Here is an 18,029-nt window from a genome sequence, read left to right on the forward strand (position 1 = left end):
GTGCATGAATGTATCAATCTGCCTATATTTTTCATAGCTATGTTTAAGGACCTGTAAAGAATTAAATCACCATATCTGTGTAGACAGATATCATTTCATATTCACCTCATGTCTCTGCAGTGAGTGTAATTCCACTTTTGCATGGCTTTGTAGCTGTTTGGTTTGTTTTCTAAAAAAACTGTTTTAAGATATTTTGAGAATTTGATGATAGACATTGTTGTCGGGGAAAAAAAATAGAATAAAATTTCTGTGAAGTATTACTGGAAAGTCCCAGGCTTGTAAACAAGCTACAAGTTTTTCTCAGATCTCCTGAAGCTCAGTTGTGGTCTTCTAGGAATCCTAATGATCTGTCTCAAAAGTAAGCTCTTCCAGTCCTCAGCTAGGTCTTCATCTGTCCTGTCCCTTCACCGAGCTGAGCAGATGATCTCACTTGGAACTGTTCTGGTCAGCAGTGCCTTGTCTCAGCACAGGATATGCATAAACATTACAACAAAAATGAAAAATTATAAGGCAGGAGATTTTTTTCGTCCACTAACCTTATTTTCAACTCATATTATCTCCCATGCTGCTGTGAGGACATGTGCTTTCATCATCCCCTGAGCCTCCTGCCTAAGCAGGTCTCAGTCTGTGCAGGTCTGCTCCTAGCTCCCTTCTGACCTCTTAAGTTTGTTTGTCTATTTTAACATGGTCACACATGGTCCTCAGATTTGCTATCTTAAATGAGATATACCTGTTCTGGGACTGCAGTTTTGTTTTTAGCTGTTTGTTTTCCTTTGTTCCTTTATTACTGGTATGCATGAAGGGATTTTGCCTCTTCTCCAACCTCACTGAGCACTTCAGTGCTTTGCTTGCTCCTGGGGACTTTTCTGCCTCCCTGCCTTCCTAGAGCACTGGCATGCATCTTATTTGTTCCTCTGGAAATCCTTTCAGTAATTCTCACTCTCATTTCCTCAGACTTTTTTCTTCTGCCCTTCTTTATACCCAAAGTAGCAAAACCTGTCATTCTTTTTGAATTTAGCTGCATAGAGCTATTCTTTTTCTTAGAATAAACAATTGTTTCTACCATCTACTTTTTGTTTACTTTCCCCATACTTGACCATTTCCCAGGCTGAAGGTTATAAAATCAGTTACTACATCTAGTTCATGAATTAAATTTCTGTTAAGATATCAAATGTCATTCAGTTCACAAGGTAGTAGATTTTTCTCCTGTTAAATAAAGGCAACACCTATATATCTGAAAAATTAAAAGTATGTGTCTGTTCTATCCCTTATCTAGCTGTCTAATATATTCATCTTTTCATACCACAGTGTTCCTAATTCATATTTTTATGAGAGCATACCATAACTTCGGTGTTTCTAGTTGGGAGCCTTGCTTCTTTCTGAGTCATTTTTAGTTGTATTCTAATTTTAGTGGATAAATTGTACATAGTAAAGAAAATACAAAGTATAATTTGATCTCAAACACAAAACTTTCTAAATGTGTTTTACTTTTTAGTGGATATTTTTTCCAATTACAGATAATGGCTACTAAAAATGGTTAATAACATAGTTTATAAAAACTAGGTAAGGATACTAGGATATCATTATCGTAACACTTAACATTAATTATGTGTTTACTATGTGTCAGGCATAGGTCCAAACACTTCTTAGTTGTTTCCAGAAACCACATGGGATAAACACAGTTTCTTATTATTCTCTGTATTGTAGAAGAAAAACTGAAGCACAGTGAATGACTTAGTCGCTCTCCTAGTCTCTTGCCATGAAGGAGTAAGACTTAATGTTAGCTATCTAACTCTAGATCCCGAGTGCACAGCTGATGCTCTAAGGCTTCTCGTTATGCATGCTCTGAGTCCTTAGCTACTACTTGAACATCTATGTGCTGAAAATTAGAAGAGAAGATTGTAAAGTTATTTCATCTAGCTCTTGAATACTTTTTGAGGAGCCATATACCCCTTGGTGTACAGGCTAAGCAGATTGCTCCTGTTAAAGTTAGCACCCACATTTCTGAAAAGTTAAAATAGTGTGTTTATGGTTAGGCTAGTAAATTTCAAGAATCTTTTTGTTGATCTCCTTAAAGTCGTTGTCTGCTTACCTGGTGCCTAGCATGGAGGCAGGTGTCTAACACCGAAACAATGATTGCTGAATGTACCTGTAGTGCCTTGATCTTTTCAACTCCCTGTTTTACTGTGATACATTGTTTTATATTTCAGTTGACTCTTGTAAGAAATTGACTTATTTTTTTTTTCAAACCTAGGGGATGCCCCACTCTTGTTCAAGCCTTGCCAGGCCCTAGCACACAAGTCACTGCCGGCAGCAACCACACGGCAGTCCTTTTAATGGATGGACAGGTCTTCACATTTGGAAGTTTTTCTGTAAGGATTTTTTAAAACATTAATAATACTGTATTATACAATTGCCTTATAATTTGCTACATAGCTTTTTTTTCTGGTTCCAGTAAGATTCTTGTATTAAGATAATTACATATGCATATATCTTGACTATCCCAACACACACAGCTCCTGAGTGACAGATTTTCAAATAATTTTCATCTCTAGTTCAGCATTAGAATTTATTGAATTTAGCGATTGTGTTAGAATTGGACATGTTTATTGCAAATCAAAAGCTTCTAAACAATCAGTGGAGCTGAATCTATCACTTAAAAGGCTATTTCTCTAATTTATAAAGAAATTTTCTTAACACGAACTATTTCTATATTAGAATTTTGGAAAGTTTAGAGTTTAAACTAATTTATGGCTATTGTCTTTTTGCATAATATCAAATGCAAAATTACTTTTCTTTGTCCTCTTCCATTCTGTTTGTCTGTTCCTCTCTATCTTTGCTTCTCCCAAAACTGTTTTCTATAGTCTAATGTAGTGAATATGTAGGCAAATCTCCCTAAGACTCTGTTAGTAAGCTTGCACTGTATGAGGTAGGAACTGTTGAGACCCAACTCAACAATGTTTGTCTTTTTAAGTGTATAAGTAAGTTTGTTTACATGTATATGTGAGCTGTACATGCCGCACAAGGGCGAAGGCTACAGGACAACCTTGAATGTTGTTCTTCAGGTCCTGTGTACCTTGTTTTTTGAGAAATAATGAATATGTAAAATGGATATAGTCTATTGCAAAAGAGAAGGCTTGACAATGGAGTCATGAGGCTCGTAGAATGTTGGCCTTCTGTTTGCTTTTTGCTTTCTTTCTTCCTCCTCTTTCTCTTCCTCATCTCCACCTCCTCTTTTTCTTCTTCTTTTTCTTCTTCTTCTTCTTCTTCTTTTTTTTTTTTTTTTTGAGACAAGCTATTCCAGAAAAGCCCTTACTAGCCTAAAACTCTCTATATAACCAATCTAGCACCAGCTCACAGAAGTTTACCTGTGATGGCTTCCCTTCTGAACACTGAGATTAAGCTGTGTGCCACTGTGGCCAGCTTTGCCTTCTGCTGGTCCCTTGGTAGATGACTTTAGCCATAGAGGGTTGCTGCCTCCTAATAAGATGGTGTTTCTCATCTCAGCTGACCCACTGTAGAAACTTGGTTCACAGATGTACCCAGAGTTTTGTCTACAGATTGATTGTAGATCCTGTCAAGTTGACATTAATAACTGCCCCATTCTATCAGTTCACACAGATCTTACCTGTCCTTTGCTATAACTTCTGGAGTGATTAAAGAAATCTTTGGCAGGTATTTCAATTTTTTTCAGGACATTCATTATGTATTCTGGCCATGGTTACCTGATGTTTTAATGGTACTAGTAGAGAATAAGACATAAAAATATAACTTTCTTTACTTTATAATATTATGGACATATTTTCCACATAATGTTTATATAGTTATATTTTCTTACATATCCTTTTTTGATGCTAGTAAGTTAAGGCCTTCAATTCATAATCCTTCTGCCTTAGACTCCTGAATGCTAGGGTTACAGGCCTGCTCTACCTTCCCTGGCCACGGTTTGGTTTTGGTATTATTTTCTTCCTCATCTATGTCGCTATCTAATCATGTTTGATAATCAAATATAAACCTTTTAAAAATTTAACATCTGCACCATCTCTATTTTTCTTTCATGAAAATATTTAATTTCTTTTTTGAGATTATAATCATACCATGTTCTCTGACCCTTGTCTCCCTCTAAACTTTTAAGGGGGGTATGAAAGGAGACAAGCAAGAGTTGAATCAAGCTAGATTGTATGATGTTTGTCTGACCTCTGAGGATTTGGAACTGCTTGTGTCTTAGAGTTTGCACATCACTGTCTGTCCCATGTATGCCTGCTGACCAGTCTACTAGAAATCCTCAGATACCTGGCATTTAGCATAGTCCTACTCTGCTGTGTGTTTATACTATAAGTTTTCAGTTTTTTATGTTTAGATATTTATGTACTTTATATTTTAACTATGTAATAATTTTATTAGAAATATATCCTTTAGTTTAATTGTAAGAAGTGAGAATTTTGGGTCAAATTTGGTCAAAAAGCCTTGGTAGGCTTCTGAGTGCTAACAGTCTGTATTTTTCAAGCTGCACATGAGAGTGGTTGTCCCCAGAGCTTTGACAACAGAATGTGCTGCCTGCCCTTTAATTGCCACTATCTGATAGCTGACAAAGGATCTGCTCGCTTTCAAGCCCCTACCTGTGTTTGGAGCTATGAACAAAGTGTGTTGACCCATTTACCACTTTCCTATTAAGGGTCTCCTTTTGTCTCTTTGAGGAGCTGTCCCATTTTTCATTCAGTCCTCCTCTTTAGCCTCCTCTGTTGTGCCTCCTGTACCTTAGGCTTGCTAGACAGATCTGAAAGAACTCAGTATTGGTTTCCTCTTGTTACAAGTCAGGATTTCTACAGAGTCCCAATACAGTTAAAGGTTTAAGTCACATGCTTATTTATTTGCTCTCTGTTGGTTGTGTTTCTTGGTGGGAAATGTGCAGTCATTATGGTTTTCTAGAGTAACATTCTAGTTGCAGATTGCTTTACGTATGTCTGACTTTTTACCACACTCTTGAGTCCAAATGGGGTTGTCTAGGCATCTATATTTCTCACTGTTTTTCTTCATATTTGCAGGTGGTGGTAATGCTTATTTTAATTGTCAGTTTGACTTCTTCATTGTTCACCTTCATGCTTTTTTGTTGTTATTGTTAAAATGGCTATAGAAAAAGACTAATTAGCTACTTCTCTTATGGTGTAACTTCTTTTCCTTCACTAGGTTCTCTTTCTAGGGATTGGGGCTTAGCTGCATCTGTAGTTGCTCTGTGTTTTGTTTTCTGCTGTGATGTTGAAGGAGTAGATGTTTTCTTATGAACCTGGTAATTGAGTGGGAACTTGAATGTTTGGAGTAGCCTGTGTTCCTTCATTCCTAAGGTGGTGTTGGCTAATCTCACTGATGAGGTTGCGTTAAGTCTTCTGGGACTCTTCTCAGGGGTCTCTGAAAGGAGAGTGTTGTGAGAGAGACGGCTCCTGAACCATGTCGATCAGTGTCACCTATCCAGTGTCAGTGTGCTTTTATTTGGCACCTGTCTGCTCAGTAGTCAGACACTTCGTACTTCTTTTGAAACACATGTTTCAGCTCACCATCTACCTTTAGGCAGCTATGCTTCTTCAGTGAGTTCATCTGTTTTAAACACACCTTACTCCTGCTGTTTATCTTTAAAAATAAATGAAATGACTTACTAAAACTTTATGTAAAAACTGCATTAAACATTTTTCGAAGTTTTCTCAGTTCCAAACTTTGGTTTTATCACAAAATGTCCTTATCACACTATCTGATATTAAGAATGATGTTCTTTTATACTGTTAACTTAAAATGTCAAAGTTGATTGTTTTAGAGGAATCCTTTGTAGCAGTATGCTTCAAGCATTGTATATATAAAATACTTTAAATTTAAAAATAGGTGACTACAGTGTATTTTGAGAACATTGTCTATATGGAAAATATTTCAACTAATACAAACATATACTTTATGTACTGTTAAAAGGAGATTATCTAGGAATAATAGGAATTACTTTATTACTTTTAAAGTGTTAGGTCCAAATTCCACATTTATTTATTAAGGAAAACTAAAAGTACATAAAAATACGATCTTATATAGTCATTTTATAGATAGTTATAACCTTAAATAACCTATAGATTATCCAACAATAATACTAATATGATTTATTTATTTTTAGAAAGGACAACTGGGACGGCCCATTTTGGATGTACCATATTGGAATGCAAAGCCAGCTCCCATGCCTAACATTGGGTCAAAATATGGACGGAAGGCCACTTGGATTGGTGCAAGTGGGGACCAGACTTTCTTACGAATTGATGAAGCACTTATAAATTCTCATGTACTTGCAACATCAGAAATTTTTGCTAGCAAACACATAATAGGTAAATAGCTTGTCTTTATGATGAGATACAGCTGTATCTTTTTATGTGCATGTGTGATAGAAAAATAATAGGGATCTTTAAGAACCAAAGTATTCATAGTCTAGGCAATGGCAGAAGGAGGAGCTATGTTGCAAAGGGTTCAGACTTACATTGTCATGAGTGACTTTCTACATTGAATCTGTAAGTAAATAGTTGAATTAGTTTTTCTGAGAGATTATGATGATCACACTTAAACCTATATCTACGGCACAGTGAGTTACACAGTACAGGTTTAGAGCATAACATGATCATTCATCATAGACGTAGTTAGAGGTGTTTTAATTCTGCCACTTAAAAAAGACTCCATTTAAGCTTATTAGACATATATCAGCTTCTCTGTGTATGAAATTGTGATAATACTACTTTCCTTGTGGGCTTGGGGGAATGTGTAAAGGTAAAGCAAAGTAAAAGTATATTTAATTATATTTTTCATAAGGCTTGGTGCCTGCTTCTATATCAGAACCTCCACCATTTAAATGTCTTCTGATAAATAAAGTGGATGGAAGTTGTAAAACTTTCAATGACTCTGAACAAGAGGATCTGCAAGGATTTGGTGTATGTCTTGATCCTGTGTATGATGTGCTTTGGAGGTAAGCATATGTCTTTACAAAATACGGTATCAATAAAATGAACAAGAAATGGACACTACAGAATTTGTTTTTGCGTTTCTTCACTAAGTTAGAAATAAACATTTAACAGGGATTTAAAAAGTCATTTGATAAGCTAACTACTTGCAATGCTTTGTATTTGCCTGGCCCAGGGAGTGGTACTATTTGAAAGTATGGCCCTGTTTGGGTAGGTGTGGCCATTTTGGAGTATGTATGGCACTGTGTGTGTGGGCTTTAAGACTCTCATCCTGGCTGCCTGGAAGCCAGTATTCTGCTAGCACCCTTCAGATGAAGATATAGAACTCTCAGCTCTTCCTGCACCATGCCTGCCTGGACTCTGCCATGCTTCGCCTTGATGATAATGGACTGAACCTCTGGACCTGTAAGCCAGTCCCAATAAACTGTTGTCCTTATAAAGAGTTGCTTTGATCATGGTGTCTGTTCATAGCAGTAAATCCCTAACTAAGATACTATGTATCTGTTACCAAGCTTTCTGTTTACCTTGGATGCTTCACAGAACTATGGAGACACATTTTAGAGTTACATCACATAAACAAATTCTTGTAGCATGACCTTTAAGAAAACTGTAGAGCTGGAGAAGTGGCCCAGTGGTTAAGAGCTTTTGCTCTTTCAGAGGACCTGAGTCCAGTTTCCAGCATCCTCATAGGGCTTAGTTTATAACAATATATAACCCAAGCTCCAGGGATTTGACACCCTCTTCTGATCTCTGTAGGCACCTGCATTCATGTGCACATATCTACACCCCAGCACACACACACATGCATAATTACTTTTAAAAAACATCATTTTTTAGCTAATAGAACAAGTGAGATTGCTGGGCTGGAGAGATAGCTCAGTGGGTTATGACATTTGCTAGAGATAGCTCAGTGGTTTATAACATCTGCTGTCATATCTGACAAGTTCTATTCTAAGTTATCCTGAGGGACACACATGGCAGAAGGAGAAGATGCTGACTCTTACAGTTGTCTTCTGACATTCACATTTCACTATGTCCACACATTCATACAAACACACAACAAACTAATTAGAATGTTTTTTAAAGAAAAAGGATTACTGAGTCAAAAATAGACTATAGACTGTAAAATTTCCTGTTAATATTCACATTTAAGTATTTTATTGATAATTTTTAGCATCTATATTTATGAGCGAAAGCAACTGGTAATTTTCTTTTTTGTTGTTGCTATGTTTTTGATATGGGAGTAGTTAGTTCTGGCTTTTATAAAGAGTGGAAGAATTTGCCATCGTTTGGAATGATTTGAATATAATTAGTATTAGTGTTAGATTTTCTCTGAAAGTCTTGTTTAATTCTGCTGTGAATCTATTTGGTCCTGGCTTTTGTTTTTATTTGTTTGTTTATTGATGGATTGATTGTTAGGCAATATTTTATTATTGCTTCAATATTGTTGGGTATATGTCTATGTAAATTGCTTCTTTCAATTTGTTTAAATTGCTGCTTTGTTTTGGTAGATCACATGTATCTAGAAATTCATAAATTTCTTTTATATTTGTCATGAATATAGGTTTGTGTTAAGGTATGGCCTTACGATTTTCTTACTTCATTTCTCTATGTTGTCATATATCCCTTTTCATCTCTATTTTTGTTAATTTAAATGTTCTTTCTCTTTCAGTTAATTTGGTGATGGGTTTGTTAACATTATATTTTTAAAGAACCAGCTTTTTATTTCATTTTCTTTTAGTTTTTTTTCATTTCTATTGTATTAATTTCTGCCCTGATTTATTTATTTCTGTCTACTTCTTTTGGGTTAGATTTGTTGCAAGGCCTTAAGGTACATCAATAAATTATTGATTTGACCATCTTTTGGCTTCTACAGGCACTACGTGCTCACATAGAATACACACACATACAGACATAAACATACACATATATATGCAGGCAACACATATATACACATACATTTAAATTTTTTTTTAAAGATTGGGAAAATGCTGCATGAAAGGGTGTTATTACCCTTAATAGTATAGCAGGGCAAAAATAGGTAAATCTGGTGAATCTGAATGTTTAGATATGTAAAGGATTTAATGTGAAAATCTAACATAGTCATAAAGGAAATAATAGCATCTCAGTCCAGGTATTAGAGATTGCAAAGGAAAATCAGCAGTACAAAAGTAATGCCTAAGAATTTTCTAGAAACAAGGACATTTGAACCCTAAAATAATAAAAATTATACTTTTTAATTATTGCAATCAAAAGATATTGCTACAATAGAACAATAAAGATCTGAAGATAATTATTAAACCAACCAGAGAAACCAACAATCAATAATGATTGTGTAGAAAGAAAAAAGTTACATTAATAATACTTTTCAAACATAGTGATGCAATGGTACTCCTACTAATTATAGAATCTTCTATTATAGAAGGTTTTTAAATATATTTATTTTGTTTAAAATACCAACTTAAATGTTTATTTTTATTTTTTTATCTGCGGGACAGTTGCAGGGAGGGGCTAAAGGAGGAAAGAGAAGGGAAAAAGTGAGGTAATGCTATGTCATTGAATCATTTCTTTTTTAAACATTTATTAATTATATTTATTCAATTTAATGCATTTAAAAATATAAAAATTTGCAAGCTATTTTTAGAACACCAAGGTTCTGTGATACTCAGGGCACTAAAACAAAAGCTGGTTGATAGACCTCCATAACTGACATGCTGCATTTCAAAACACAAACACAATTAGAAAGTGTACAATCAATGCAGGCTTTAAATAGAAGCAAGAGGGTAGTGGACTTGAGTATTGCTGGTATAACAGCTTTATTACATTAATTGCTAGCACCACTGCTTTGCAATTGCTGTGACACAAGAAGTTAAGACAGCTACTTGTGTTAATCATTTAGCAAAAAATGTTACTAATGTGTTGAATATACCAGAGGATTTAGATAGGCATTTGGAAGAACGGGTTGATGCTCTTTATCCTATTCAAATTACTGGAAGGAGGTTCAGAATTTAAGGGTAAGGAGCCATCTTGAGTGTCGTGCCAAATACCATTAGTTTCATGTTAGTTCTGCAATTTACAGTGGTAGTCATTATAATTAGGAAGAAGTTTAATGACACGTGCAGTGTATTTGGCATAATTCTAACACCTCTCGGGATGTTTTAACAATACATAGGGAGCTTATGAATTTCAAGAATGCTGCACTACTGAGCATTAATGTGGTAGATACTGCAGATAAAATAACCCATGGCCCTAGGTCAGTATTTCTATTTTGGTCAGTCTTCAAGAATTTCATATATAACTTGTTCATGCTAGCCCTTTTTGTCCTGGAAATACTTTTATTCCTGCCCATTGTGTTAAAGCTTTTCTTCAACAACATCAACATGTTGGCAGCCAAGTACATGGCTTGAACATGAAAATGGACCCCAAGACAGAGTTATTAAATTAACAGGCTGGCAAGCCAAGGACAGGTAAGATTCTGCACAGAGCCTTACCAATGTAAGACAGAAGTGCATTGCTTTGAGCAATGCATATTTTATGATGGGTAAGGAAGGCATTCTTGTCAGAATGACCTAAAACAGGCTCAGTCTTGTTAACGAAATAAAAAACAGGGAGAGGCGGAGAGCCTTTGGGGCTGCTTGGCAATCTGACATGGGCCAAGGACAAGGAAATGGGCTGCTTGGCAGGAATTTGACATTGATCAAGGACAAGGAAGTAGGCTTCAGGCAAGAATCTGATAATAGGCTAGAACAAAGAAATAATTTCAGGTAGGAATCTAAATCTCAGGTTAGAACAAAGAAGTAATCTCAGGCAGGAACCTAAATATTAGGCTAGAACAGGAAGTAGGCTTCAGACATGAAAATGACCTTGGGCTAGGGCAGGGAAGTAGGCTCAGATACTTTGGTCATCCTGATAAGCCCTTAGAAACAGTGATTATGGGAGTGTTCACCTATTTGGGTTTAATGCCTTACTTTTTTATTGACTATTTGTGTTTATTGTATTGCTTGTTCCTTGACTATTTGCATCTATTGTATTGCTAGACCTTCAACCTAGAACTGACCTTAATACTTGCATGTAATCAAAATGGTATAAAAGCGTAAAGGAGGAGGGAGAAGGGATAGGGGTTTCTAGGGAGGGGAAATGAGGAAAGGGGATAACAGCTGTATTGTAAATAAATAAAATATTCAATAAAAATAAATAAATAAAATTATAAATCATAAAAATACAAAAATTTAAAGAATGCATTTTGATAAAAATGGAACATAAACTTTATTGTCTCTTTTTTAATATATAGATACAGTGAAATTAAAAATATTCAAATTGTTAAGCTATAGCATTCCTGAGCATTTTCATCTTGCTAAAATGAAACTCTGTATTCATTAGATAGTATCTCCTCACAGAGTCCTTTCCTGACTTTTTGAAGATTTACTGTGGGTTGGGTAATCAGAGACTAATGCAGAGGACATTGTGACTCAACTTCTGTGCAGTTTTTATTTGTGCTGCACTGCTGTTTATTTTACTTGTGTCCTAGGATAGCAATCCATATCATTTGCTCATTTTTTTGCTATTGTGTTAATTTTTCTCTTACTGTTTTGTACGTGTTCATACACATTATAATTATTATAGTTATAACTATAGATAATGTATTTTCCTATGTACACTAACTATATTATCTATTTTATAGTTAATTACAATTTAGAAATTTTCAAAGTAATTCAAAGTGTTAAAATGCTGTAATTTTCTTTCTCCATAGGTTTCGACCAAGCACCAGAGAGCTCTGGTGTTACAATGCAGTTGTTGCTGATGCCAGACTTCCCTCTGCAGCAGACATGCAGTCTAGATGTAGTATTCTGAGTCCTGAACTTGCTCTGCCAACAGGATCCAGGGCTCTTACCACTCGATCTCATGCAGCCTTGCATATCCTGGGTAGGATTGCCCTTTGATGCCAACTGAATGGCATTCATATATGTTGTGCTAATGGTCATGATTCTTTTAATAGTTAAATTTTTGTTATTCTGCCATGCCTGCTAAATAATAATGGATGCAAGACACAAAATAAATTTAATTACCTAAGAAGTTTTTCATCCATGAAATGATACAGAAGATCTCAACCAATATTATGAAATATCAATGGATGCCTAACTGTAAAGTATCCCTGAAAATATAATTTTCTTAATAGAGAGATAAAGAAACTTGAACACATAAACTTAGAAATATAGAGATATATTCTTATAGTATTTAATTTAGGTCTATTCTTTTTTTATTTAGAGATACAGAACTTTGGAGATATCTAGTTGCTATTTTTTTTCTTTTTAAATCAATCCATATACCTATGTATTGTGTTGGTCTTAGAAAAAGATTGTTCAGAAAAACTCATTTAAGGGCTGGAGAGATGACTCTGTGAATAAAGTTTGCTTTTCAAGTGTCATGACCAGAGTTCAGAATAATATTAATAAATATAGCATTCACTAGTAACATCGGTACGATAGGACATTTTCAGTTCAAGGTTTGAATTTTACTTGTTCATTACTTTAGGTTGTCTTGACACTTTGGCTGCTATGCAGGACTTAAAGATGGGCATTGCAAGTACAGAGGAGGAGACCCAAGCAGTGATGAAAGTCTATTCCAAGGAAGACTACAGTGTAGTCAACAGGTTTGAAAGTATGTGTGCTTAGACTTAGCAAATGCTCTCTAAGAATCGAAACACACACATATTCTAAACCTCATGATTTGCATCTTTCAGGCCACGGAGGGGGATGGGGTTACTCTGCTCATTCAGTAGAAGCCATACGTTTCAGTGCAGACACTGACATTTTACTTGGTGGTCTTGGACTGTTTGGGGGAAGAGGAGAATATACTGCTAAAATTAAGGTAAGGTTCATGATACTGTTTATCCCAAGGCGTTTGTTTGGCTTAGTTGTCTTATTGCGTATTTTCTTTTCCCCCCTTTCCCTTTGTTATTAATGGATCCTTTAAAGAAAGGAAACATTGTTAAAAGTAGTTAGTTGGCTGCACCATTTTACGTGGTCACCTTCCTAGAACTGTTGTAGTAAGAGGATACACACCTGTTCTGTATGTAAAAATCTTCTACATTTTTATTGTCAATTACTATGTAAACAGGCACTCTCCATACTCACCCAGGTGGAAACTAGGGATAAAGTGAGAAGAGGGATATATCTTGTATAGAATTTTAAGTCAGCCTGGTGTGCTGGCACAGGCTTGTAAGCCTAGAAACTGCAAGCTGAGCCAGAAAGGCACCAAGACTAGTGTGCTGAGTTTCGGGCTGTTTCCCACACCTGTTTATCTCCTGAAGCACCAGCAGTCCTCGTATGTAGATTACCTGTCTGGTTTTTATCACTCCTTATTAGTGTGGACACTATCTGCAGGCGTCTGCCTCTTCAATAAGAAGATCACACTGCAAGTTCTGCCCTAATTCCAATATCATGTTTTGCAAGAAAGTAGTTCAGTCCCTTTTGTGAGAGGTATTTTTTTTAGATCACTCTGTAATACCCCAAACCTAATATATTAAAGCTCTTTATTATTTTTGAGGCTAGTGTACATAAATCTCAACCAGAACTGAAAACTTAAAAAAATGTTTACTCATAGTGTTAATGTTAATATGTATACTTTAAATTTTTTAGACACTATAGGAATGAATTTGGTAACAAAGTTCTTACAGTTATGGAAATCATCTTAATAGAATAAAAGTTAAGAATACCTCTAGTACATCTGCTTATACTAAAAATACAGTAGTTTTAGTCTGGGTGTATTTCAGTCCACCATCTTCAAAATGGTTCAGAATGGCTTGATTCAGTACGTCAAAGAAGCAAACTCAGTGAGTTGTGCAGTTCTAGTAGATAATACCCAGCCAACTCATCAGGATGATTTATATGTAACTGATAATTTATACTTATGTAGTACATTTGAGTAAAATCCAGAAAGCTTTCCAAGATGATGTATGTTTGTCCCTGCTTTCTCTAGAGCTTTTTGAGCAGTGGACTATCATAGAGAGTTTCTTCCTATGGATGAGGAAGGCTTAATTAAAGCAGTGACTCTCACTTCCGCTGCTGCCACCCATTCATCTAGTGCCTCGGTTGTGGTGACTGCCAACCTTAAAATTATTTTATTGCTCCTTTATAGCTAATTAGATAGTTACGAATCAAAATGTAAATCTCTGATATGAAGGATATCTGATAATGCGACTCACAAATGGCTTCTGACCCACAGGTTTAGAACCAGTGCCTTAAAGGGACTAGAATCTACCAGAACTTACTGGAACACTTCTCTGATTTTATGTGTACCTCCTGTGTCACTGTCATCTGTGTTCTATTTTTTTAAATTTAATTTTAATTTAATTTTTTAATTTAATTTTAATTGCTTGCTTATTCCTCAGATATATCAAGCAGTGCAACCTCAGGGCCTTGGTACTTGCTCTTTTCTATAGCTACAACTGTTACCTACATATCTCACTTCCTCATCACCTTTGACCTTGACTCCCTGATGAGTCCACTTAAAATCCTAAATCCTATTCCCTCTCACAAACTTAGACCAATAGCTCTTTTTCATTTGGTTTGTTTGCTTTGTGTGTTTGTTTTTTATGATCTGTATTTTTTACCTTATGTGTTTAGTTCCTAGAACTGTGACTGGCATATTTTAATGAGTTTAAAAGTATTTGTTGACTATCAGTGGAAGAGGCAAATTGTTGTGAAATTATCTCAGACAAGAAGAAAAACCACTGACTAGGTTTTCTTGGGGTATTCTTATCAGATACTCTTTTAAGGCATTACTAAGTGGCAGTGTGTAGCATGTGAGGACCTGAATTCAATCACTACCACCACAAAAGATAAAAGACAAGCTATTATATTTAAGTTGGATTAGAGCAGGGGAAATGAAGCTAAATCCAACTGTTATTAAATTCCCAGCTAGAAATAGAGTGTGGTTGAACTGACAACTGCTGAAGACTAGACACAGTGGTGTCAGAGAGATGCAGCATCTGCTTTTGTGTGGGCGATGGAGTGAAAGACCCTGCCATTGTAGAGTGTGAGACTGGCAAGAAGGGGCTGATGATCACTTTACCTTAAAACAAAGAATACTGGGGTCCCTGGGAGAGAGAGAGATTCAGCAAAGTCTAATCATAGAAACGGGTTTCTAGGCCTTAGGGTATGGTCTTAGTAATTGTTCAATAACTTTAAATGCACTTTAATGTCTTATCTGCTATTATTGCAGTTTACCTGACATAAGTTTCTAGAAATAAATAAAGTTTTTACAAATGTTAATCCATTTTTCTTAGAAAAATGTTAATTAAGTTATAATTACACCACTCCCTCTACGTTCCTGGTCTGCCCTCAGATCCTTTCATGACTCCTCCGCCCAATACCTCCCATGATGCCCTTCACTCCCTCTCAATGTTTTTATTAATATTGTCACATACATAAATGCATAAATATATAAATACAGCCTGCTGATTCTGTTTAGCTTGGCTCATGTGTGTCTGATTTCAGGGATTAAAGCTTTGTATTGGGCAAGCTTTGTATTGGGCAAGCTTTGTATTGGGTAAGAATTAGACTGAAAAAGTCTAATTCTCATATTAACACATTTTTTAAAAAAGATCTCTTTCTTCATAATTTGCTTTTCCTTACTAGAGTCTTACCTTATCTTTATTTCAAGTTTCTCATCTCTTCTTTTCTCATGCTATTTACTGAATTCCTTTTTGCTACCTGTATTTTTTTTTTTTTTTTTTTTTTTTTTTTAGGGCCTTAATGTGACTTTTCAATTTTTCTGTAGTAACATATTCATAATGTTTTTGTGCAAGGTTTTTCTCTAAGGGTTCCACAAATATTCTATCATTTAATTTGCATTATCACTACAGGATGAGCACTGTTAATATCCACCTTCTCTTTATGGTCAAGGAAACTAGACCTCAGATCTTGACAGCTGTTAAGTAATGAAATATTAGTCTGCCTAATTCATTTAGAATCTCTGAATTAAAATGCTTTGAGTTTTTTCTAAATCATTTGAAAGTTTATATTCTTATTTTATTATATCATATACAAAATTTCCAGTATAGAACAAAATTGACACATCCATAAAACACTGTATAATTCTTATTTTAAATGCACGTATACTTATACAATTTAGGTATTAAATTTAATATTTAACTTAGTAATTAAAATTTAAATAGTAAGAGTTTTTATATCATTTATGATTTAAATACTGGATATGCACAAAATAATAAATTTAGCTGTACAAAACTGAGTGATTGGGAACCATGTTTTTTCTACCCTCTAGCTGTTTGAGTTGGGTCCTGATGGAGGTGATCATGAAACAGATGGAGACCTTCTTGCAGAGACTGATGTGCTGGCTTATGACTGTGCTGCTAGGTAAATGTTCTACTTATTATTCAGTGAAGTTTTTACATATCTGAAATAAACATTTTAATTTAACATTTTAAAAGGAAGTTTTTGAATAATCTATTTGTAAGTTAGGAAATTTAACTATATAAAGCTATGCGTCACTCAGTGATGGAAATACATTCTGAAAAGTTCACTGGTAAACAGTTTCATCCACTTATGAATATCATAGAAGGTCTTCACACAAACCTAGATAATCTGGTCCCCTATACCAGGTATACAGATTGGCAAAATAGTTTAGTCACTATCCATTATATTGTGATTTGTTGCCTAAAATGTTATGTAGTGTTTGAATAAATTAGTAAGTGTGGTCCTATTTTTTCATATAGATGAATAACTCAAAACTGAAAATAGAAATGTGTATATATATTGAACATGTAGTTTCAGTAAACTCTTTAGAGAATGCAAGTATATTAGTATATTAGTGTTATAGTGACTAAAACAATCATTTATTATCTGAACATATATGTACAGGAATATATATGTGTATATATGTATGTGTGTGTATGTATATATATATATTGTCAAGTAGTCATAATAGGCCATATTTCAGATCCCCGTGTACACTGACACCACATCAACAGTATAAGTTTGATAAGGACACACTCAGGGAGGTTATCAGCTTTGTTGAAGGCTCTTGGGAACATACTTACATCAGAGTATTTATTTATAAAAATTTACTAGTATAAAAAGTCTTAGGTTTTGCAGTCCTTTCTTTTGCAATCCTAAGAATTGTCTCGCCAGTGCACTATGATAAATTGGTGGTTTTATCCCTGGACTATTGTGATAGGAAAAAAAAACATAAACTGAGCTTTTTAATAATAATAGTTCACTATACTTCCCAATAATAGCTATGTAGCTATGTTTAACAAATGCTATTTGGTGGCCTGAGGAAATGGCTCAGTTATTGTAGTATAGCTCTTCTCTGTGTCTCTGTCTCTGTCTGTCTGTCTCTGACTCTGTCTCTCTGTCTCTCTGTCTCTCTGTCTCTCTCTCTCTCTCTCTCTCTCTCACACACACACACACACACACACACACACACACACACACACACACACACACACACACACGATACCTTTAGTTCAGATTGCTTCACATAAAAGCCAAGGTATTCTTTCCCGTAACTGGACTGCTTTGTTTGACCTCAGTGGAAGAGGATGTCCTTAGTCCTGATCTGATTTAATGTTCCAAGGCAAGTTGGTACTGGGGTAGAGAGCTCCCTTTCTCTGAGGAAAAGGGGAATGGAAAAAGAGGTTGGAGAAGAGGAGGGAGGGGCCTGCAAATCAGATGTGAAGTGAGTAAATAAATAAGTGAATGGGCGGGGGGGGGGGGGGAGGGAAGCCAAGGAAATGGTTGGGCTGTGGAGATAGGTGATCCTTGGCACACACAGGATAGCCAGTCTAACAAAATAGGCAAGCTCCAGGGTTAGAGAGATATCCCTGTGACAAAAAATAAGCTGGAGAACAAGTAAGGAAAACTCTCCATGGTGATTTTGGCTTCTAGGAGTGCATGAACGTACACACACACACCACACACACACCACACACCACACACACCACACCACACACACACACACACACACACACACACACACACACACGATCTCACAGTCTCATGGATGCACGTATACACCTGCTGTTACCAC

At 35.5% G+C, this 18,029-nt stretch overlaps 1 protein-coding gene across 14 annotated transcripts in view; it reads left to right on the forward strand.

Annotated features, from left to right (window-relative positions):
• Positions 1 to 18,029, forward strand: part of Mycbp2 (MYC binding protein 2) — a 222,594-nt gene that overhangs the window by 86,160 nt on the left and 118,405 nt on the right. For all 14 annotated transcript variants that reach the window (XM_076930602.1, XM_076930603.1, XM_076930607.1 and 11 more), the window contains 7 exons: positions 2,255 to 2,372; positions 6,149 to 6,353; positions 6,829 to 6,982; positions 11,728 to 11,900; positions 12,510 to 12,635; positions 12,718 to 12,845; positions 16,263 to 16,354. In XM_076930602.1, the coding sequence (XP_076786717.1) occupies positions 2,255 to 2,372; positions 6,149 to 6,353; positions 6,829 to 6,982; positions 11,728 to 11,900; positions 12,510 to 12,635; positions 12,718 to 12,845; positions 16,263 to 16,354 (996 nt within the window). The remainder of the gene's footprint in view (positions 1 to 2,254; positions 2,373 to 6,148; positions 6,354 to 6,828; positions 6,983 to 11,727; positions 11,901 to 12,509; positions 12,636 to 12,717; positions 12,846 to 16,262; positions 16,355 to 18,029) is intronic.

Source organism: Arvicanthis niloticus, chromosome 3 (assembly GCF_011762505.2).
Source record: "Arvicanthis niloticus isolate mArvNil1 chromosome 3, mArvNil1.pat.X, whole genome shotgun sequence".
NCBI classification, from domain to species: domain Eukaryota; kingdom Metazoa; phylum Chordata; class Mammalia; order Rodentia; family Muridae; genus Arvicanthis; species Arvicanthis niloticus.